Source organism: Emydura macquarii, unplaced genomic scaffold, assembly GCF_026122565.2.
Source record: "Emydura macquarii macquarii isolate MOO-44397 ecotype Brisbane River unplaced genomic scaffold, CSIRO-AGI_Emac_v2 contig_3019, whole genome shotgun sequence".
In the NCBI taxonomy this organism is placed as follows: domain Eukaryota; kingdom Metazoa; phylum Chordata; order Testudines; family Chelidae; genus Emydura; species Emydura macquarii.
Window position 1 is genome coordinate 2,359,472 of NW_027133156.1, and position 23,896 is coordinate 2,383,367.

General features: G+C 35.8%; 1 protein-coding gene across 2 annotated transcripts in view; it reads right to left on the reverse strand.

Annotated features, from left to right (window-relative positions):
* Positions 1-368: 368 nt before the first annotated feature.
* Positions 369-23,896, reverse strand: part of UFL1 (UFM1 specific ligase 1) — a 39,411-nt gene continuing 15,883 nt past the window's right edge. Inside the window, exons 8-19 of one of the 2 annotated variants that reach the window (XM_067530008.1) lie at positions 18,405-18,551; positions 16,299-16,474; positions 15,456-15,635; positions 12,957-13,077; positions 10,348-10,470; positions 8,276-8,396; positions 7,410-7,576; positions 6,123-6,253; positions 5,865-5,945; positions 5,033-5,118; positions 4,342-4,522; positions 369-3,638 (exon numbers count right to left, since the gene is read on the reverse strand). In XM_067530008.1, coding sequence (XP_067386109.1) covers positions 3,426-3,638; positions 4,342-4,522; positions 5,033-5,118; positions 5,865-5,945; positions 6,123-6,253; positions 7,410-7,576; positions 8,276-8,396; positions 10,348-10,470; positions 12,957-13,077; positions 15,456-15,635; positions 16,299-16,474; positions 18,405-18,551 — 1,727 coding nt within the window. In that variant the 3' untranslated portion in view covers positions 369-3,425. The other variant, XM_067530009.1, reaches the window with a different exon arrangement.

Below are 23,896 nucleotides of genomic sequence, written 5' to 3' on the forward strand. Positions count from 1 at the left end.
ATGAGCCTCTTGAAGAGCTCTCTCTCTCTCCTTTCATTTTGCTTAGGTCAGTTCACTCAAATTTGTCTTTTTAATCCTGACAATTCATAAAAATAATTTAAATTCCCATTTCACTACTACACTGATCTTTGGCCTTTTTTTAATGTATTGTTCAGACTGCACTTTGGAAAAAAATGAGTAGTTATTTAAAACTTCAGAGAAATATTTCTGCTCTCACAATAACATTTTAATACTTCAAAAGTTTCAGATGACCATCACATTGTTTCAGTTATAATCATGCTTTCCATGACAGTAATAAACTTCGTTCAAAAAGGCTACAACTCTCACAGACCCTGACTGTAAAGAAAATGTTAAGAGCGAAAACATGAAGCCATTTAAAACTTTAATCAATAGGCATACAGAAAGCTTTAATAGAAGTTCTAAATATCAGAAACTCAGAACAACCTGTTAGATTAACACCACCAATTTTAGTCTGCACTCTTGCAGTCATTTAAAAATTGTGAGTACACAACATATTGCAATAATTTCAAATGCCACCATTTCTCAAAGTCTAACCTCAACTGTTTCCCTGATTAACCACATTTTTTTTTTTTTTTAAATGTCGCTTTGGAAGAGACTATATACAAGAAATTGTATAGAGCACGTACTGTTAGTGAGTAGACTATGGGGTCAATTAGTCCATAGGAATGCTGTTTTCCAGCCCTTTTCTAGAGTAATTTAAATGAAACTACAATGTACATCTATCTTAAAAAGAAACAGTCAGCCTTAATTTGTGAACTGAACTTCTGATGAGTAGGACAAGAATCCTAAGAATAATAGGAATCCTTTACTTGCCCCACCCCCAAATCCATCATATGTAGGGAAAAAAGTCATTAGCAAAAAAGTGTTTGGGGAAATTTAATATTCCCTTTATTCATCTCTGTCTCATAATTCAGACACCTTTAACTAGGAATGTTAACTTCTGCACCTGACAGAGAGACATCAAATACTTATTTCTTCTGGCATGGGAATACTGGTGAAGGTTTCTCATACTGAAATTAGCCACTGAAAATTCTAAGAGGAGACCACTTCTTTCCTCTCCATTTGAAAGAATGTTTTTTTTTTATTATTCTCATCATGTGGTCTAAAATTTTAAAAATCTGTTACATTAGGTAGGAAACTTGTAATAAGTTCATTATTATTATGATTTACCACAGTATTAAGCAAAATATAAACACTCAAAATTGCAAGTATAACAAATCAAATGGAGCACATTAATGATTGCAAATTATAAACAAATGCAACACCAATCAATCAATCATTGGTTAAGTCAACAGCAGAAACTGTATTTTAAACACAATCATTTAACTTTATTAAAATAATTATATTTGCATAAAGAATATCAGATTGTAGAGTATTATTTACAAAATCTCATCAATGCCATAGAAAAGTGTGTACATTTAATATAGGAAAATTAGAACTATTTTGATTCAATAACAAAGACTAAATATGTTTACTGTATGCAAACTGTTTTTTTTTTTTTAAACAAAGTTGAAGTCAGAATGTTTCCTCCTTTTTGCTTCTCTCTGGCCCTTCTTTTCAGGTGATATGGTTGTGTGAGGACTTTCAGCTAGGATGATGGACACAACTGTCTCTGCATCTAAGTCTGGAGGGCAGGGAATGGAGCTGCCCTTTGGTATTATGATTGATACAGAATCACTGCTGTTTTGTAAAGATACTATTGAATTGAGTATAGCACTTCAGTGATTTATGTAAGTGATTCTGTTTTTAAACTCCATTCTAAAAACAAGCCGAAATGCAGTGAGACTAAAGCTCAAGTCACTTTTCTTTTGTTGCAATCACAGTTTTTGGGACATTTTTGGTTGATTTCTACCCAATGTACAGCTCTTCACAGGACCTGCAGGGCACTTAAAAGACAATGAAACTCAGTAACATCCCTACAGTAGGTTTTTCTCAGCACCAAAGAAGTTTTGGCAAGAGTGAGAGACTACTTAGAACAACTATTATTTTCACTTGACCGCAATGTCTATTTCCTTAGTATTCAGACTTGATTTTATGCAAGCAGCTAGGTAACATTACATGTATATATGATCACTGTACACTCCAAGGATAACAAAATGAATATTAAATGGATATTAAAATTGCACTGGCTCCAAAACAAATTAACAAAAAAATACACAACTGACATGCAAAAATCATGTAATTAACCAATATTGGCAGGATTCTAGTTTGTATACTTTACACATTTTTTTTGCTAAGACATATGATACAACCCGAGTACAAATAAGAACATAAATTGCAACGGACATGACAAAAATATTGCTAAATAATAGCAAATACCTCTGGGAATTGGTTAATACCAGAAAAACTATGTAGCAGATATCCCAAATGGTTAACGTTTTCAGAATTTCTTTTAAGAAACACACTGTAAAGTGACCAAAATTCTGAACAAACTCTCTCAAATAAAAATGACATATATAATGGATGTTTGCCCCTTAAGAAAACTTTCTAGGAATCATATCTGAAACTGTGTAGTAGAAAGTGTGCCCTTCTGTTGAATGAACAAAGCATGTATACTAACTACAGAAGTCATCCCCCGCGCTTCACCACCTCAAAAAAACCTCAACCAACAAAACCAAAAACCCAACATAGGTCATTTGCACCTCTTAACAGTTTTGTAATGAATCATTAGCTAAGGGATATTAAATGAAAAATAATACTATATGCAGACTTCACTAGAATTCACTGAAAAAAATTCTAGACATTCATCCTTAATTTGGCACCATAACTTCTTTGGATTAAATTACCTTACTTGAACTGATCAGATATTTTTACTAAATTTTGTAGATGGGCCTGACCATTTTATCTTTAACCTCTGCACTGCTGGGGGAGACGGAGGAGTGGGGAGGAAGGGGGAAAGCACTCTTGAAAGAGTTCCAATTCATGACATCAAAAAAGTAAAAATGACCTTTCATTCCATACCTATACCATAATTTTAAAATGTAGCTGTGGAATTCAGACAAACTTTTTCATTTTGATAATTACGATACAGGTAAAAGAATGGGAAAAAAATTCCACATCAAATTATAAACTTGTGGATATACGTATACGAATTCTTAACTGTTTCAAAGAGTAAACATTTCCTGAGGCACTACATAAAAGGTCCATCTTAGAATTTTAATTTCATAGCCAAAGTGTTGCTATTATTATTATTGTGTTATGTAACGATGCATGCACTGCAGTAATATTTATTTTTAAGACGTATGCAAGTCAAAATTCATATCCACCCCACCACCTGTTATACTTCAGGCTGCAATTCTATAGGTAAAGTTTCTGAAGCTACGGCTATCTCAACCATTCTTCACTCCCCCAACATCGTGAACTCCTTTTCTCCTTTCAGAAAAAAATATTCTGTTTGCTGGACTTCACTCCTCTGTTACAGAAGATTTTCTGGGTCTGAGAACAAGATCTTTGAGAGATGGGGTAATTTCTTGGAGTTCTTTTCGAATACTGTCTGCACATTCTTCCTCCCCTAGTTTATCCACTGTGTCATCATCCCCTTGTCCAATCTTATTATTCTGATTGATCAATTGTTTCACCACTAATCCCTGGTATTTGACCAGAAGAGAATGTTGATCCTGAGAGGAAAAAAAAATTAAAGAAATGGGTTAAGGTTATTTAAAGGAGCACAGCTGACTTCATGAGATTAAAGTCAGCAAATACTTCTCTGTCAAGACATTTTACAATCTAAATTCTCACATGAATATTTTATGGAATATGAAAAATCAAATGTATGTAGTAATTAAAATGCATCTACACTACGGAAAAGATATGCTTAGCCACTGGAGGAGGGAGTGTCATGCCATGATTAACAGCTATCATTTCAGCAGATTAAGAGACAGAAATTTGAAGCACACTTTTGGGTACACGGGATTTCCTTTAAAACTGAATTGAAGAAGTCAGGATTTATTCTCACTTCATTGGAGAGAAATAAAAGGTCAGAGAATGAGGACTTGTTCAGTGGTCCACCCGTGGAAAGTGTTGCAGATGCTTGTAGATTTTGGCAGACACTTATGTTGCTGACCCCACAGAACCACTCCCTCAACAGTTAAGTGAAATGACAACCTTTAAACCACAATCAAGAGTTTGGCATTGACACACCTCTTAATTCTAAATCACCCAGATCACTGTAATTTACAGATGATGATGTGACAGATGAAGCCACATGGAAGAAGGTGGGAGTGCTAGTGCCAGCAAACAGACTGAGTCAGTTAGATAAACTACCATGATTTTGCACAAAAATGCGAGACACTACAGGATGCTATTTCATAAGTAGAATACCTCAGGAATCTTAGTACTTAGGAAAGTAATGATCTGTGGTACGCATCTTCCTGGTGCATGAAGCATGCAGTGTGCTGAAAACTGAAACAACAGAACCGATGTCAGGTGTAGAACAAGAGCTGGATCTTCTGTGACTTTCAGTTGTTCAATCAGAGCTTGTCTATGCTGGAACAGAACTTGCCTATGGAAACAAGAAGTGCATAGTGAAAACATGTTTTTTCTATTTTGTTCTTTCTCAGCTTGGAATTTATAATACGTATTTTAGCTTTGACTGATGTCAACTTTTATCCTGCTGGCAGACTGATTCTTAGTATTAATGGGGGTAGCATTTTCAAAAGTGCTCAGCCATAGATGAAGCTCAGCGCTTTTGGAAAATCCCACCAGGAACTTTTAAAATGGCAGCTCTGTGTAAAAAATGATATAAAGCAGCCAGACTTGTTACCAGAAAAATTAGCTTCAAACTTGGTAGGCTCGTATCTGCAAGTTAAATATCTGATGTTTGGAGAAATGCCTAATCTTTGCCTAAAAAGAAGAGGCCAGCCCCCACCCCCCAATGTATCTCCTACCACTCCTTTTTCTACCTGTGTGTTCTACTGCTACCCAGTTAATTAGCTACCATTTGTGCAGAAACAGTGCTGTATTTCTCACTTTCCACAATTCTTTAAGGTAATAAAGTCAATTTAAAAGTTACCTTTCCTTCTTTTTGTCCCCTTTTTTAACCATAATATCACAAACATCTGCTGCGGAATCAAGGCACGAAAGAAAGTCTTCTAAACTCTATAAAAAAATTAGAGCCAAGTATAGACAGTTAACTTGTGCTAGTGGATAAAAACCTAGTTTACAGCACATCATTTTTCTCTATTCAAAATGATGGCATTCAGATCACAGAGATGTAAAATAATAAACAATGTAAGAAGGGGAAAAAGATTCTGTTTAATATAAAACTTTGTTAAACCTTTAAATCTTTATATATTTAAATAGTAAAGAGTATAAAATTAAGTAACTGAATGCAATCAATTTCTAATGCTAATACATTGTGAAAAAAGTATACAAAATGAAACCCTGTAGAAGTTATTGGAACATTATTTACTTTTTCTTAAGAAAAATGTAAGCCTTTTTTGTACATTATGCAGTAATTGGTTCTTTCCTGTTTTGTTTTACAGCTGCTATAGTCCACAATTTTTAGCATCCATGATTTTGATGGCTAACTGTCTACAGAGGTGAGGGGTCAAGAGTTTTAGTGGGAAAATACATGAAATATCAAGTGCTCTAAATAAAGGTTAAGAAACTGCATTTTGATATCAACTGTCATCATCATCAATTGAGATTACACTCCCGCCCCTTAATAATGTTTTAATAAGATTTACTTACTCTAACTGATTTACAAGAATTTGGATTGCAGATATTTGTATGCAGCCTTCACAGCAACAGTAATGACCTATCAGAATCTTTAATCCGGCTGGTTATTAGCATTACATTAGTAGAACGAATAATCTGAAATCTAAGTTTTTGGAGCAATTTACCTTGCCATTCAGAGAAGTATGTAGCTTAGTTAAAGGACCTCGGGTCTCTTCAGGTAATTTACCTAAAATCTTTTTCCTGACCTGTTTGGGGGAAAGAAAATTTAATAATGTTGTTTTACAGATACATTTCTGGCTTTCCTTCATGACAGTACTTTATAGTTGAAACAACCTGTTGCAAATAATTTAGGAAAGGATATTAATACTGTGATTATTAAAATGAAACTGCCTTAAAGGGGAATAAAAGTGGTATTTACATACCTCACTTGTAATAGCAGTACAATCTTCTGCTGCCATCATTAAATCAGCAGCGAGGAAGTTGAAAATAAGATTTGTGATGTCTGTACAAACTGTCTTCAGCATGTGTTTGGCAAGATTAGCTTGAGTCTCATCTGTAAGATATAACTTCTGTAAGTAAAAGCAGAGTAGGAAAATAACTTATTATGTTGTCTAATACACCAACATGACAGTTCAGATTTCCCTACAACAGTGACTCCCATCCTATGGGCTAAGGATTACTGGTGGTCCACAGAAAGCTAGCTGGACATGTGGTGCAAGCTCTTTTTCTTTCCAGCTGCTTTTGTAGGAGTCCGATGTTCCTCACTGCAAGCAAGAGTCTAGAGGCCTGAAAATGCAACTGCAATGAAGGAGTCAGAGCAGCTGGTATTACTAGGGGATGCAGCAACTTGACAAAGAAGAGGAGAAGAAACTGGTGCCTGAGGGCAACTCCTGAACCACGAGTGGGACTGGAGCTGCCAGCCACTGCAAGACAGAAATATCCAGGAGAACAGGAGAAAAGGGACTAAAGCAGCTGGGTTCCAGGGACCAGGAGTAAAGAGGCAGCACCTTCAGGAAACTAAACAGGAAATGCAAGAAGGAGGCAGCATAGAAACACATTCTGGATGAAGAAGAACAGATACTAGGAGTAAATATAATGAAGAGCAAAAAGGAGACAGTATGATTAATAGATCTCAAAAAGGCAGAACACTTATTGCTTTAGAGAGTTTTCGAAATATTTCAGTTTTCCCCTAATGCTACATTTTACATGTAAGGAGGAGTTGTAGTTGCCACAGTGAAGCTATGCAAGTGTGAATGGGAGGGGAGACCCTCTCAATAAAGATGTTGTCCAAAATGCGAAGTTTAGAAGCCTTGACTATAGTATATTTACTAGTGATTTGTCCATCCATGTTTTAAGTGATTCAAGTGTTGAGGGTTTTGCTACTTCACTTGGGAGACTATTCTATAACCAAACGGATGTCACAATCAGGATATTTTTCTTGACATTCAGCATAATTTTCTTAGTTTGATCCTAATTTTCCTATAAATACATTTCACACCCTTGTAGTACCACAGTAAAAATCTTCTCTCTCCTTGGCATTTACACCATTTAAATACAGCTAGCTCTAGTTAAAACAGACTCTACTCAATGACAGCATAGATTTTCATCTTTAATAATTAATTTGTCACTCTTTTCTTAATATATTCCAATGTCATCCTCTTTCTAGTATTGAGGTGTTCATATCTTTTTTAAGGAAATATTTGTTGTACCTGCAAAATGCTTTGTTCCCTTTTCAAATAACCGGATATTATTGTATAAGTTTGAAACCTCTTCCTGCAAGTCCTTGATGGTCCGCCTCCTGCTAGCTCCAGATGAAGAAGAGGTTGAAGACATGAATACAGAACGTACCACCTCCTGATAGCTCTTTGTTAGGGACCTCAAAACAAAAACAAACAAAAAAAAGAGCTTAAAACTATTAAAAATAAGTAGGGTTTCTCCAGATACATTCCTTATTAATAAGAGTTTCCTGTTCCACATGTACATCCCAGAATGCAAAAAAAGTATAAATGTGATAAAATAATGCATAAATGATTGGATTATTAAATATAAGCATATTATGTATTCTTGTACCATTTGTTACAATACAGTTAAGTGCTTGTCAATGTTTTCAATTTCACAGGCCTACAAAACTTGCCCCTAAATCAAAACAGGAGGGGGGAAAAAAAGGGTATAAAATGTCCAGTCAGGATGCTATTTATAAACTGTTCCAAATGGTCACTGAACTGATGTCAGATCAAGAAGTGGCACAAGACAGTTAATATGCATTTAAAGTGGTGTGGGTTTTTCTAAGATCACTCTGACAATACAGAATATGCTGGCTGGCATATGATGCAATAAAAACTGCCACCATGCAGAAGCAGCATTTCCTAGAATGTCATATCAGCACAGATTTCTGATGTACCAGGAGGTTTGCAGTACTATATCCAGCCTCACCAAATAGCAAGAACTACATTTCTGACCCCCCCATCCCCCCCCCAAAAAAGTTCTATTTTTCTAATCAAAGCATGTAAGAGGAGATTCATTTAGAATGAATCATTAAACACCTAATTTTACCAAGATGAATTAGTGCACTTACCTTATTAAATGTTCAGCGAGTTCTGTAATAAGCTCTTCAGGGCAGTCCTGTATATGGCTCCTTAAAACATCTTGAATCTCTTCCTGTGACATGAAAGGAATCTCCAGATGCTTATTCCTACCTGTAATGACCATGAGCAACATTTTAATGGCAGCATGTGGAGATAAATTAAATCAAAGATAGCCCATGGCACAGGACTTTGCAATGTCAGGTACCTGTAATCCCTAACATGAAATGAATTATCAGTGAATGTCAAGTCATATGACTCTTGCCGATGCAGTTACAACTCTCTCACAAATAAAAAGACTGATATTTCTGTTTAGATGACTTGAAAACTACTACTGTATATTTCATAAAGTATCCTCAAAAGGTAAAAATGTCAGTTCTAGATTTTTCTCATGTGTTACTTGGTTCAGAGACTTTTTTTTATAGCACTCAAAATCAAGAAACAAAATGACAGAGCATCCTTATTCCAGGTTATCACCTTAAATTTTAAAAGACAATGAATGAGTACAAAAAGCATTAAGGAGGGAATGGGGACAACAGCAATAAAATCTCATGGATACTCAGCTTAAGCACGTGCATATTTTGGTTGTTTTGTATTTTTTCATTTAGATTTTTTTTTATTTAGCATAACATTTACTGTGGACATTGCAGAAGAAATGAGTTTTCAGGGGAATTAAAAGGAATGAAAGACAGTGGCTTGGAGAAGCAGAGTAGGAAAGGCATTTCATGTGTAAGGTTCAGCACAGAGACATACAGACAAGCTTGTAGAAGAAACAGATAAATGAGGCATAAGGATGGCAATATTGGCAGAGTGGTGAGGTAAAGGTGATGATGCAATAAAAAACAAGGTTGAACGAATGGGAAGAAGTACAATTATTTATTTAAGGACTTGTATGTGAGAACATGGTTAAATTTGAATTTATGTTGGGGTTTCTGATAGTAAAGCTGTTTGAGCATCTGAAAAAGAGATCAGTAAATAAAACTTTGCCAAACAGCAGTTCACGTTGTAGATGAGAAGCCTGAAGAATTCTCTCACTGTGGCCTGGTCTACACTTAAAAATTAAATGGACCTAGCTATGTTACTCAAGGCTATGAAAATTTCACTCTGAGCATCGTATTTAGGTCAATCTAACTCCCAGTGTAGACGAAGCTAAGTTGATGGAAGAATTCTTCCACTGACCTGGCTATCGTCTTTTGGAAAGGTGGATTAACTAGATTGATGGAAAAACCCTTTCTGTCGATGTAAAGTGTCTACACTATGGCGTTACAGAGGCACAGATACAGTGCCATAAGTGTGCCATTCTAGTAATTATAGTACAAATATGTCCTATCTGAACTACACAAATCTATTGAAACAGCTTTTAGATACTGTTAGGGATTCAAGAGACTTATACAAGTGGAGCTAGCAGGATTAACCATAAAACTTCTGAGAGATTGTTTTCATTCATATTTCATATGTAATAATCACCATTAAAAAGCTAAAATTTACAAACATTCATAGCACAGCAATGTGAGACATTCAAATTTCCCACTCCATTTAGAGAAGAATAGAACTGTTGTAACTGCTCATTTCACTTGTGCCCACTCTAGGTCACTGAATCAAAGTTAAAATTTTTGGCTACATGTTTTCCTTTTCAAGGGAAAAAAGATCAGTTATTTCTAGTCATCACTAGGATTTGCTAACTTAAGCTAGTTAAACCTTGGAACTAGATAAGAATTGCTAGGTTTATCATATATTATACAGCAGATATTTTAAGACTAAGTAGGATCTGCATCTTGAAATCAATGTTGTTTATTTTCTATATTTTCTGAATTTAGTAAAAATTCTGCTCTAATTCCCATTACTTTGATTTCTTTAAGAGTTGCTTACAATGTTCACTACGAATGCATATTGCAATACCACAATTTAAATTGAAATACATTTTCATTTATACAATTTAACCTGATCAATACTTGATATTTCATCTGGTCAGATAACTATGATGGGGAGAAACACAGAAACTTACAAAAGCAGAAGATTGACATGCTCTATGTAAATAGATACTACTTAAAACAAAATTACAAACTTGTGCTACTTGCGTGTGATTCCTCATCACTGTCAGCATCCTTTCTTCCTTTTTTCTTGGTTTTCTTAATCCTGATCTCTCTGGCATTTCCACCACCTCCTCCTCTCACACTTCCACTGCCCTCTGGTGGCAAATTATTTATTTAGTACACAGAGACGCATTATCACTTAAAGTGATGTTTTCATAGTTATGGTAACAAATGAGGCTAGTATCTGCTAAAGATACTAGTGACAATCTTAACAACCTATCTTGAATGGAATTTACAATATATATTCCAGATTAGTGACAGTCTGATATTTTAATAAACAGGAGAAAAATGAAACAGATTCACAAGCTTTTTAGTTGTCACTTTATTAATAAAATAAATTGAACTACCTAAAAATGTGACTACTTCTTACATCAAATTATATACATCGTTTAAACAGTAGTAAAATAACTGCTCCTGATTGATATCTGGTTTTGTTATCTTAGACCCAAATACAAGAACAGGTAACCTTATGGCTGAAAGTAAGATTTTATTAATCCAGTTCAGTGGCACTGAACAAGTGAACTACTCAACAAGATTTTTGCAGTTATATTTAACATGTAATTAACATGAATACTTTACATTACAAGGAAAGAATCCTGCACTCTAAGCATCTACCCAATTGATGATAGCATCTCAATTCTCAATATGTTCCCTTTCCACCATGTAAGTTCCTCTATCCTTGTTTCTGCTTCTTTCATTTGCAAAATTTTACACTCTGTAATAATTGGATTCCATAAAATAAATAACTTTCAAGTCTTGGGCCTCATATTTTAATGTAAAAGTACGTACATTCTCAAGTGGCTAAACAATGTAATCATTCTATTATCACCTAAGAAAAACATACGAAGGCACTATTCAAATGCTTGGACAGTATAATTTGCTGGCTATACTTTTAATATGAATTCCCAAGCTTTGCTGCTCAGTTATGTCCTGGTACCATAATAACAATAGCTATGATATTTAAACTGTAGGTTAAATAACACCTGTATATTTGGGTAAGCCTTATTACTTCCTAGAAAAACCAGGCTTTTTTCACAGGCTTATTTGAACTGAGACTCCATTAAGTTGAGCAGGAATCAATTGTTTAATTAACAATAAGCAGAAATGATAAAAAGCTATTTTAAAAGAAGCTTTTTAATTATGTGTGTCCTATCTTTCATACTCTGAGTCAGCACACAAAACAAGTTGCTTATATTATTGACATGTGCAACCAAGATCTGATCTGTGGAGAGCACAAACAAAACAACATGCAGCCTGTAATTTACAGACATCAGGGTGAAAAGGTTGTAAATCCAACAAAAGGAGGTTAGAGGAACTATACCACTACAGGTTTTTCAGCTTTTTAATTTAATTTATTTATTTAAGAATGGACTTGTAAAAAACTACCATTAATGTTATTTTATTGGCTGTTTTCAGTTTTGGTGCAAAGACACATCATGGGTATATTTTAGACTTTCAGCCATATAAAACTGTTCACCATTAACAGCATCTAAATAGGTCGTAAGTGGCATCTGTCATTATTTCCAGTATATGTAATGATGATATCTGGAACCTTAAACTGTGGTTATCTGGGTCATCTTGATGAATGCTACATAATGGCCAAAAAGAAACCACCACATCACTAAAGTAGATTGGCCAGGGTGCAAGATATATTATGTATCTATGCATGTGACTATATTTATACACACATAGTTTATGCTTATGAAGAGTAAGACACCAGAAAGGTTGGAAATTGAAGTCATTCTATTTATGACCGTTCTATTAAAGTTCAAGCTCCTCTTTATCAACCATGCCCCAGAAAAATCTGCTGTCTCTTGTGGTGAGAATAAGTTTGGTTTCTATGACAACTCAGTCCCAGCCTCTTTAGAGTAGAAACTAATGTTCTATTTTAAAGATGAAGTTATACTGTATATCCAATTAAGTTAGATATATCAGTGTTCTGATTCTGTTACTTGCAATAGAACACAACATTATGGGGGTAAAATAGATTTCTTAATTGCCCTATTAAAGTCTTCTTTAGGATTTAATGCATTATATTTAGCCTGATTAAAGTTTTTCAGTGATTACTGAAAACTGAAAAGGTTCAGAAGGATTTAATATTATATATTTACATTCTGGGGCAAACAGAGATCTATTGTAAGCAATTTAATTGCTAAATGGAGCTATGCACGCTTAGATCCAGTAAGAATTTAGCCCAGAACATATTAAAATAAAACAATCTTGCGAACCTTCAAATAATTATGATCTGGGAGAGTAATAGGGAGGAAGCTATCAAGTTGTGCTTGGAGAGGACTCCCTGACTTTAAAACTCACTCTGACTTCATCTGAAAACGTTTGGATTTGATAAGTTTGAGAGTACACTGCGAAGCCCATCAATTTCTGCTGCCTTTTGGAAAGTAGGGAGAAGGAGGATGGTAAGTGGAGATGGATTGTTCATTGCTTACCTTTTGCCTAACTATCGTCAGTTAGGATGTTAGGTCAAACTGATGGAGTTGTAATTTGAAGTACTTTTATAAATAAATATGGCCCAGGGCAGACAGCTGCTCTTTTATATAAATCAAAATAAATCAGAGTCCCTTACCTGTTGCTTTCTTCCTTCTTTCGTCCTTTCTGTCTTTTTTATTAGCAGATGAGTTTTCTAAAATAGAAGCCTGTTTCAGGTCCTCTTCAGTGACTAAATTAACAGGGTTATTTTTCATTTCCTGGAATAAAGACAATTCATTTAATCTCAAAATATAAGTGCAGAATGTAACTTATAAAGCACCATTCATGCAGTATGGACATTTTAAAACATATTGTCTCAAACACAATGTGTTCAAAATGCAGCACAGGAAAAAAAGACACTTATTTTCCTCCCTCGAAATCCAATCACCTGTCCTTCAAGCTTAATGTGACAAAAGTGGTCAGTGAATAACAGAACTATAAAATAAATCCAGTAAAAATTACCTTAATTTTACCATAATGTATTCAGTCAAGAAGCTTAAGTGTGTCAAATATTTTCATAATTCCTGACATTTAAACAGTGTTTAAAGTATGTCATCTGCAATTACTGAAATAGATTGGATAGAATTACAGCACTCCATTTTGTAACCTAATTCTATTATTACCAACATTATATTCCAAAACATAATTCTCCAAAGAATATGGGGTTCACGGGCCCACAGCCACCAGAAGTTTGTGTATGCATTCTACTGAATTTAAGGTAATATTGCATATGAATATCTTAAATAAACAAGGCCTCAAATGCATTTAGGCTGTTCTTGCGCTTTTTACATCTACCTAACAGCGCTGGCTGGTTCCTCACCGCATCTCCACATCTTGGAAAAAACATGTGACATTTCTCTGCCTTCCTAATCCCTGGTTTCTCTCTTTTTGTGGTCACAAGATGGATGGGGAAACTAGCCTCCTAAATCCTCTCGCTCAGCGATCCAGCTTTTCAGTATATTAAGATGGGGGATCTGATACTGCTTGGCAACAGTTGCTCTAAACTGTGCTATAAGAGACACCGGTGAAAACAGACAGGTGGGAAGAACAAACGGCGGAGGGAGGGCCTCCAGCAGTAGGGGAAACGGGGGGGGGGGGGGGGGAGAGGAGAAGGAAGGGAGGGGAGAGAGAGAGAGAGAGAATGTGTGTGCGTGCACGTGCTGGTCCAACAGAGGAGCTGGGGCACTTTTTGGGACTCTTTTACTCAGACACATATAAGAATACAGAGACAGTCCTGGACAAATCAGAATCACTGGCAGGTTTTAATGTAGTCTTGTTCTCCTCTGTGTGGTTAAAATTGCTTATGGAAAATGAGAGCTTAGATAGGCAAAATTGAGAATAAACATACTTTAAAAAAATCAGTCAATAAATAGCATGCACAAATATAAGAAGTTTTCATTAAGTGCAACTTTATATTAAGCAAGCAGAAGTGCTGCAATAACAAGGCAAAAAGTCACTTAAAATTCTCTCTCTATTATTGCATGACATACTTCAAAATCTCCCAGACAAATCATTCACTAAAACAATCTTGGTCAACTCCTTTTAAATTCTCTGATCTTACACTAGCAGAACTAGGAATCTAGGTATTATCTGGTATGTTAAGTGTGCATGGATGTATTTCTCAATGTCGTTGTAGTAAAAACAAGTCAATTAGTAACCCTCAAACATTGTGAAATTATAAACACAGTTTTCAGGTTCTCCTAGTATTTCCTCAACTAATTAACAGGACACATTTGAATTTCTAAACACAGAAAGTGGTCATTTTCCTTTATTTATAATCCACATAAATTTCAATAAATAAAATAAGGTCTGATGCTGATCCCACACAGACCAGTTTTATGCCAGCAATTTCAATGACGTTCTCATTTACTCTGACGTAGATGATATCAGAATAAGGCTGAGGCTGTAAAAACTGCTGAGATGTAGAGTGCAGCTATGCAACTATGTCATCTATGGACTAATCTGATAGAATCTTTAAATCAGGTCCAATAATAGATCTTTTAACCCATCCTTAAAAAAAGTTCAATAATGAATGATAATTTTACATTTATCTAGTGTTTTAACAAACATTATGTGGTCAGGATCAGAAAACTGGCTATGTAAAAGTGGCACCCCCAGTTGCTGAGATTTTTTCCAGAATGTATTCTTAATCACATCTGCTTAATTTACTACTTAAGACTTCAGTGAGAGCTGTACAAATGCATCCAACAGCATAACCTGGTCCTAAAATCACTTTTTCTTTTGTTAGTATTCCAAATCTCATACAGCTATGATAAAAGGAGCCAGATGCTTTTCTGACAACATCAACGAAAGTTAATTAAATTCCAGTTGCAGAGTCTTCATACTGGTGATGATATATTAGGCAGAAAGAATACACTTTCAGACCTGAAGCTTGGAGAAAACATTTTTACTTTAAGCAGGATTTGCTTTGAAAACTAATGACGCAGACATGGAATCTGGTTATGCCATTTTACAGGAATAAGTTTTCAGACCTAAATCACAAGCAATAAAAAAGATAAAAAATGCAGACAACTGTGTTCAAATAGGGTTAAAAACAGAAACATATCTTGTATATCTGGATGTCTGTATAACATACCTTTTCAGCTTTTTGGTGCATCAACTCCCTGAACAGATCAGTACAGCTGTTTACAAATTTTTCACTGACCACAATAGTGTCACTGAAGATTATAGTTGACAACTGTTTATTGAAAGATCTCATCACTTGATGAAGCAAAATTCCAGCATCTTCTATGGATAATGAACTGGGCAGAAGAGTCTAAGATTAAAGAACAGAATAAATTTACATATACTGCAAATATTACACTATGAAGAATAGGAAAGGCCACTTTTACATGTATTAAGAGAACCTGCAACATATGGCAACTATTTAAAATATACTATGCTACATCTGAGCTAGATGTGTCCTCATATTTTAAATCATCTTTAATCTTGAAAGATCCCAAAGGGGTTTATGAACTCTAATTAATTTCACCCAGCAATGATATATAGCTGCCTTTGGTATGGAAGATGTCAACTGCTTAAAAGTGCATCCCAACAGACTAGGGCAGAAAATGAAGGCAGCATATCGTTACTAAAATTAGAATTTAGCTAGACCACAAGGTCTAACATGCCCCTACTTTGGTGAAAAGTGTACAAGACTCTCTCTTTTAAATCTCATCCGACAAATGGCACCTCCAGAAGTATAGTGTTCCCTAACACAATACTGAAGGATTACTCTGTACTCGTTCGCCTTAAAAATATACCAAAAAAGCCTGACTTAGCTTAGCTTCAGACAAGTTTAAGATGGTGAAGCAGCAGTTTCATGTTTCACTTGTTACTAGATTTAAGTACATTGAAAATTCTGCTTTAAATTAACATTATTGAATGACACCAGAGGAAAAAAGGGAAGAAATAAATCCCACTGAACAAGAAAGCATACCGCTATATCCACCCATGTTCCAGAGCTGATGGCTTCATCTACTGATGCCTCTACCTGATCCACAATTTCCTGACCAACACAGGCTGCTTTCAGAAATAAAAGGTTTGTGGACTTGTATCTTTTCTTTATGTAGCTCACAGGGTCTGGGATGCCAAGCCTGGACAATGAATCAAATTCTATAAAATTGTAAAAAGTTTGTTAAGTTATACCCATTCATTGGGCCTTCAAGAAATCAAAATTTCCCAGAACACATAAATACATACACAGGGAAGATAGTAAAACTCTTGGAGACAACGATACCTCGCAGAAAAACATTGTCTTTAGAAACCATTCCACTGACTGGATGCCCATGAACCCCAATAATACTATTTCAAACCTGGCTTTTTACATGTAAGGAGAGGACCTGAGAAATTTAACCTAAATATAAGCAGACCATAGGCTAAGTCTACTCAGCCAGGCTGAAAAATATCTGTGCTGCCACAACTCATTCAATTTAAAGAAATAAAAGCTGGTCAGTTTTCATTCTGCAACTTCTCAGAACTTCTTCAAGCTGCAGCAAGAGGCACTGGGGTGATCTTTCTGCAGACTTAGATGGACAGCACTGCATTGGTTTACACTTGATCCACATGTGGAAGGATGTCTTCACAATCATATGGAGGATTTTTAATAGAAGCTTAGATTCTGAAAAAAGTTATGGCACTTACCTAGGGAAGCTTCCTATTCACCATAGGCAACAACACATTGGTGGATTTTTCAAACCTTGACACATGCATGAAAAGAATATTTTTCTTTTTTAAAAGTTCATTCACCTTTGGAGTTTATTCCTTACCAGAAGTCATAATCCTCTGGGAAATCATATGCATCTCCATAGCAATCCATTATGATGTCACAGAGGATTAGGACTTCAGATAAGAAATAGGATCTAGGAAGATATTCATAGATTCTAAGTCCAGAAGGGACCGTTGAGATCACCCAGTCTGATCACCTTTATAACATCGGCCATAGAATTTTCCCAAAATAATTCCTAGAGCACATCTTTTAGAACTCCTAAGCCCTGTAGCCCAGGGTTAGGCACCCACGCTCTCTGTACAATGCATGGGGAGAGCTGGGCATCTATGAAAGGCATCCTCATAAGACAGCAAGCTGAGCAGGAAACCACCTAAGCTAGACAGAGTGAAATGCAGAACAAATCCAATCCATTACAATCAACAGACCAAAGGTTAGGGTACTCACACAGGAGGTGGGAAACTTGAATTCAAGCCCCTGCTCTAAATCAGGCAGAGCAGAGATTCAAACCTGGCTCTCCCACATCCCAGGTGAGTACTGTAATACTGAGCATTCTGAACACATACTCCTTGCCCCTGGGTAAGTCTTTTGTGCAGCAGGCTGAGAGTGCCTACCAGAGAGGGCTCTGCAGATGAGACAAGGGGGGGGAAATGCCTACACTGAGAATCCTGCTGGGTAAGCTAGAGTTCCCAGCGGCTCATTAGCTATGGTGCCATGTCAAAGCTTAGGTGTCTTTGCACATGCCAAAGTAAACTTAGGCACCTATAAAGTTACACCTCAGCTGAGCAGTCCTGCTTAGACTTTGGACATAAGCATCTGAAGAAGCAGTTAGGCACCTAAATACCTTTGTTGGTCTAGCTCCAAGCCCCAAACAGTTAGGCTTATGTGCTCTTAAAAGGCCCAGCATGCTATACTAGAGATATAATGCTGAAAACCTATGTATAAAGTAAAAGAATGAGTATCATCAACTATCCTCATGGTAAATAAAGGTACCCCACAAATTTATCTCTTGGCATTTAAAGCATGCAAACTATTCTCTCATTATTAAAGTAATATGCATTACTTCAGCTCTACTGTGCCTTTTATGTGGGCAAGTTCACGCACAGCTTGCAAATGTAGGTACTGCAATTATGCAGTTATATATGCATGTATTTTAGAAGGCAGTAACAAGCCTTTACCAAAGGAATACCAACTGCATTGGGGCACTTCAGTTATTCTTATAAGCCTCAGTCACAGACACTGGATTCTCTAGGGCTCTTTTAGGTACCTAGATCAGTTTCCACAAAAACATTTAATTCATAAAGAATAAAGATCAGTTACCTAAGTAACCATTTTGCTTGAAAAAAGAATCCACCCAGTTGCTCTGTGTTCTGGCATAGATGTCTGGAACAAACACAGCCTTATCCTGTCTCCCACCAACCACTGTGCCTTTTAGACGTCCAGAATTAACAAGTTCTTCTAACACAGCTGAAAGAATAAAATAAATAAAGCAACAGTTTCACTAAAATACATACATTATCAAAATTCTGGTAATTATTTTTCCTGCTTTTTCTATTCTTCATTCTTTTTTCTTGTACCTTTCCCGTTGCTAACAGAAAGAAAACAATCACAAAACTACCAGTCATTGTTTTAGTGAAGTAATTCTGAGCTCCCACAATTATTTTTTTAAACAAACACTAAGAGCTCCGCTACAAGTACAGTTCCAAGGGAGAAAGCTGCCTTGACATATCAGATTACGTTTTATTGAAAACTTAGCTAGAAAGTTGATCATAATGCTTCCCCTTCTCTAGCCAGCACATAAAATACATCATGATTTTATTAACTTCCCCTCTTTGGGAATCAAGGCTAAAAATGCTGCAATCTTAACATTTAAAAATCAAGGTAAGAGTAGATACCTATAACATGTCAGATGTGAGAACCTGTCCCCTGATGGTGACTATAGCTGATCTTCGAAAGTTTCCAGATTAATTAACCCCATGACCCAAAAATCAGCAACCCTCTCACATGAACATATAACGCAGGCAAAGGACATATTGGAAACCACTAGTCCTAAATTATTAAGGCTAGCTTGACACTAAACACACTTCATTTTCAATTTATTCTAGTTGCACGGAAGGTTCAGGGTCCCGTAATCCTTCTGTGTTCTGTTACTGCTCCTTTTACAAGCCATTGCTTACATAAAAAAAAAATCTATACATGAAGGAGGTATCAGGCTCTGCTGCTTTTCAGGTTCTACTGGAATTTTTTATACTAAGTTTTCTTTCATAGAATGTGTTGATTTCTACTTTATTAAAGAAAGGGCAGTGTAGCCACAGGTTTATCCTTGGAGTAAAACCAAAGTGGGAACACATACCATAGCTCCTCCCTCATTAACTGGTGCACAAGAGGAACAGAAAGGGTCTAGCAAGGGGAACTGGAAAGAAACATATAGAGACCATTTCCTATGGCAGAAACCCACTGAGCCTAAGGCCCTGTCTACACTTAGCGCTGAGATTTGGCGGCAGTCGACCGGAGTTATGCAAGCTACGCAAAAACTTGCGTAACTCCCACCAACTTCTCTGCTTCTCTTCTGCGCGCTGTCTTCACTGCACTGTGTCACTTGAGAAGGTGGTCAATATGTCGATTTCTGGATCGACTGAGTGGGTCTTCACTGACTGCTCAGTTGATCCAGAGAAATCGATCTGAGGGCAGCAAATTTGCCGCCGTCAGTGAAGACATAGCCTAAGTCATGACTAGGGAATTTGTGACAAAAGCTCTACACAGAAATGGACAGGAGAACAAACAGGTGATACATTGCTCTCCCCCTTCCCTCACAAAAAGGATAAACATGAGATGTGTAAGTAACAAGGAAGCTGTCATTATGCAACTACTCATCGTGTACTCGGAACCCATCTCAAGGAGTACAAGCTATTGAGTGTGGCTACACTAAGTGAATCTCTCAGGATGGGACAATAAAATATTCTATGGCAGTGATAAACACTTTCAAAGAGGCAATTATAGCATATTGAGATTTAGGGTTTGTGTACCAGGGAAAATTCACTGAATAGCTATTGCAGAATAAGCTACTCTACAATAACTATGCCAGAAAAACTCCCTATATGGACACCCTTATTCTGGAATGCGAGTGCCCACATGGGATATCATTCTGAAGTAGTTACTGCACTTTAAATTCATTCTCTACCATATTCTGGAATAACTTCCCAATGCAGACAAGCCCTTATATACAACCAGCAAGGACTGCTATGAACGAAATTAAGCAACTGATAGCAAGAACTGAAAATTTTAGTAGGCTAAAAACTTGGTTTAGACAAGACAAATAGTTTTGACCAGTTTACACTGTTTAACAAATTATTTTCCATACTGGAAAAGCGGCAAACACTGCTGAAAACCATACTGAGCAGCAGTTCAATTATCTAGCGAAGAAAGGGCTTAATAGGCAGCTTCAGAAGATTACAAAACAGTAAGTACTTATAAATACGTGAAAACCAGAGGTTTACACTAACCACTTTTGAAAACTAACTCTACATACCTATACTACCTAACATACAGAAGCAATAGAGCAGACTGTATATGCACTGATTTTATTACACATTATACATTCTCAATCTTACTTCCATTTAGTTTGTGGGAAAAAAACAATTTACAAGATTTTGACACTAAAATGAAAATATAGCCATATTAGAAGTATTATTATTGGGAGAGCACTAACAGTGTGCCAGGTGCTTTACAGTGGAAGTGGCGCTCTCAAAATGGATGCAAAAATTACTAGTTAAAAAATGATATTTCTTAAATTATAGGATTATTTCAGTAGAAAAACTGAGCCTTTATATGAGATTTTACAGCACAAAAGAACCTTCCTCCTGTTTGCAGCCTCTGGACGCTAGAACACCAAAAACAATGAAATATTTATAAAAGTTATTGTCAGCTCATATTTTTAAATCAAAGTGAAAAACTTTGTTATGTCCCATAAAATCTTATCCAAAGACCTCTGATGTCAGTGAGAGTTTTTCCACTGACAGCAATGGGCTTTCTAATTGCTCAGAAGTGAGAGGAACTGGTGCTATTAAGCTTTGTAAATTAATTACTTCCTTAACTGAAATTGTTTTACATTTCTAAATGTAAGCATTTCTTATTATAATAGCCTGATGTCATCTTAAGATGAACAATGGCATGGCAATATTATAGGATCAAAGATGGTTGTATTTTCTTTGTTTAATAATAACTATTCCAGCAGATATTGAAGTAAGTGGGGAATTAGTTAAGTTATTAGTTTGTTTATTCAATTTACCAAATTTAAAACATGAAATAAATTCCTAAAGGATTTTTAATGAAAGAAGCCATGAAATTTAAAATTATAAATTATTTATTTATATAATATATATAGAAAGCAAAGAGACTTTGATGCAGCCTATGTTTTATACTAATCTGAAAGAACTTTTCAAGTACACTTGTGAAACTGAAATGAATGATATTCAGAAAATGGACAAAATTAAAGAAAAAGTTTTTACTTTTAAAATTTACAAGAAATTATCAAAGTGAATAAAGCGCTCTTTGAAATTCATGAAACTGAGGTGAGAAATGGAGTATAGGAAGGAACATTGGAACAACATGAAGAACAATAGCTGGTCACTGAACAAGGAGAGAGAGGTAGTAATAGAAACACTATAAAAAAGATAAACAAAACAAATAGTATTTTTCAATTCACCTCATACAAGTATTGCAGTGCATCTCTATCATGAAAGAGCAACTTACAAATAGAGAATTTTTTTTATATATGTAACTGCACTCAAAAACAAAACAATATTTTAGAGCCTACAAGTCGAAGCATGAAGAGGCATGAAGAGGTCTGAGTGAGGAATGTCAAAACAGACATGAAGAAAACACCAGTCTCACCTAAAATGCTTGAGGAAAGAAGAAAGGAGCGAAAATAATCAACTGGCCTAAGAGGAGCCCACCCTGATAACTTTGGAGCCAGTGCACTTCAAAGGACAAAATCTGATCAGGCTTGCAACAATGTGGGTGATTAAGGATCACACCAAAAATGCAGATGCAGCATGACAGAGCAAAACCCATAGACTTACATGGGGTCTTTTCCCTATAAAATGGGACAGAAAGATGAAGGCTGGAGGTTCGGGTCTACATCAAACCAGCCAGGAGTACCAATGCGCATCGGCAGAACCTTGCTCCTCATCCTTGTGCTGCAGTCACCTGGCCAGTGACTATCACGAGCACCAAGAGGCTGGTAACTATAATATCTATGGGACCCCTATGTATGTTTGTCTGTCTCCCTGTCTGTGTATGCCTGTCAGTGTGTGTGAGTGTGAATGAAAGTACCAATTGAAACATGTCTCTGTAATTGTAGTATTGAAACAATGTTAATATTGTTTTCCTAGTGTTTACATTATTAATACTATTCCACTAAAGTAAAGAACAATATTGATGTTATTACAGTGTTGATACTTTTCTCTTCTTTGATACTATTCACTAAGTTTCTGTGTTCACAATAAAGGTGGCTTGTTGCCTTGTCCCCTGAAAAGATCCTGTAATAGTTGTTATTTGGGTAACACAGTAAATAAGAAGTGGGCAGCAATATCTCCTGTAAACGTAAACAAACTTGTTTCTCTCAGCAGTTGTCTGAACAAGAAGTAGAACTGGATGGACTTGTAGGTGCTAAAGTTTTACATCATTTTGTTTTTGAGTGCAGTTATATAAAAAAATTCTACATTTGTAATTGCACTTTCAGGGTAAAGAGATTGAGCTACAGTACTTGCATGAGATGAACTGAAAATTACTATTTCTTTTATCTTTTTTATAGTGCAGATAATTGTATTAAAAATATAAAATGAGCACTGTACACTTTGTATTCTGTGCTGTAACTGAAATCAATATATTTGAAAATGTAGAAAAACATCCACAAATATTTATAATAAATTTAAATTGGCATTTTATTATTGTTTAACCATGCAATTAAAACTGCGATTAATAGTGATTATTTTTTAAAACCTAGTTAATCTGTTTTGTGTTAATCACATGCATTAACTACGATTAATTGACAGCCCTACTTTTAACTACATATTGAAATTGAGTTTGACACAAATATTATTGCAACATATCATTTAACAGATTTTCCTGTTTAACTCTGCATAGCTGGACAATGCACTCGTAGACAGGATATATACATACTGACTATGTTAAAACAGAGAGTGTGGGATTTAACATGAATTTAAGATTTTTAATATTTATTAATCTGCTTGCTTCAAGCCACTCTGAGTGAGTTGGTGGGCTAAAAAGCCACATGGATTTTAAGTGACTATTATTTGAGTGGCTTCTTTAAGCAACTAAACTAAAAGTCTCTTCCAGTTACTGAAGATCACTTACACCTTTTTTCAGTTATAAATTTTTCCTTTCGCTATGATAATTTAAACAGTATTTACCTGCCACAATCCGGAGAAACTGCACCCATGTTCCCCCACTATGCTCCACCAAAGGCACCCAATCTCAGGCTCCCAGCTCCTCAGCCATCATCTCTCATGGGAGGAGAGAAGTTTCTCACTCCCTCCTGACTGGGGTGTTTCCAGGCTGCACAGTTCCCTCCCTACAATGTGAATTCCCAGCCAGTCAAACTGCTTAAGCAGTCTTGCTTTGCTTTTCTCCTTAGATGGTACACAGAGTGTAATTGCCCAATTTTAAGGTATCACACAGTTTTTCCTAAATAAATACATTTATCCTTAAGGTGAACGTGTTACAGAGAAAACATACTAAAACAATAAAAGAACCTACACTCAATGCTAATAAGCTTACCAGAGATCACA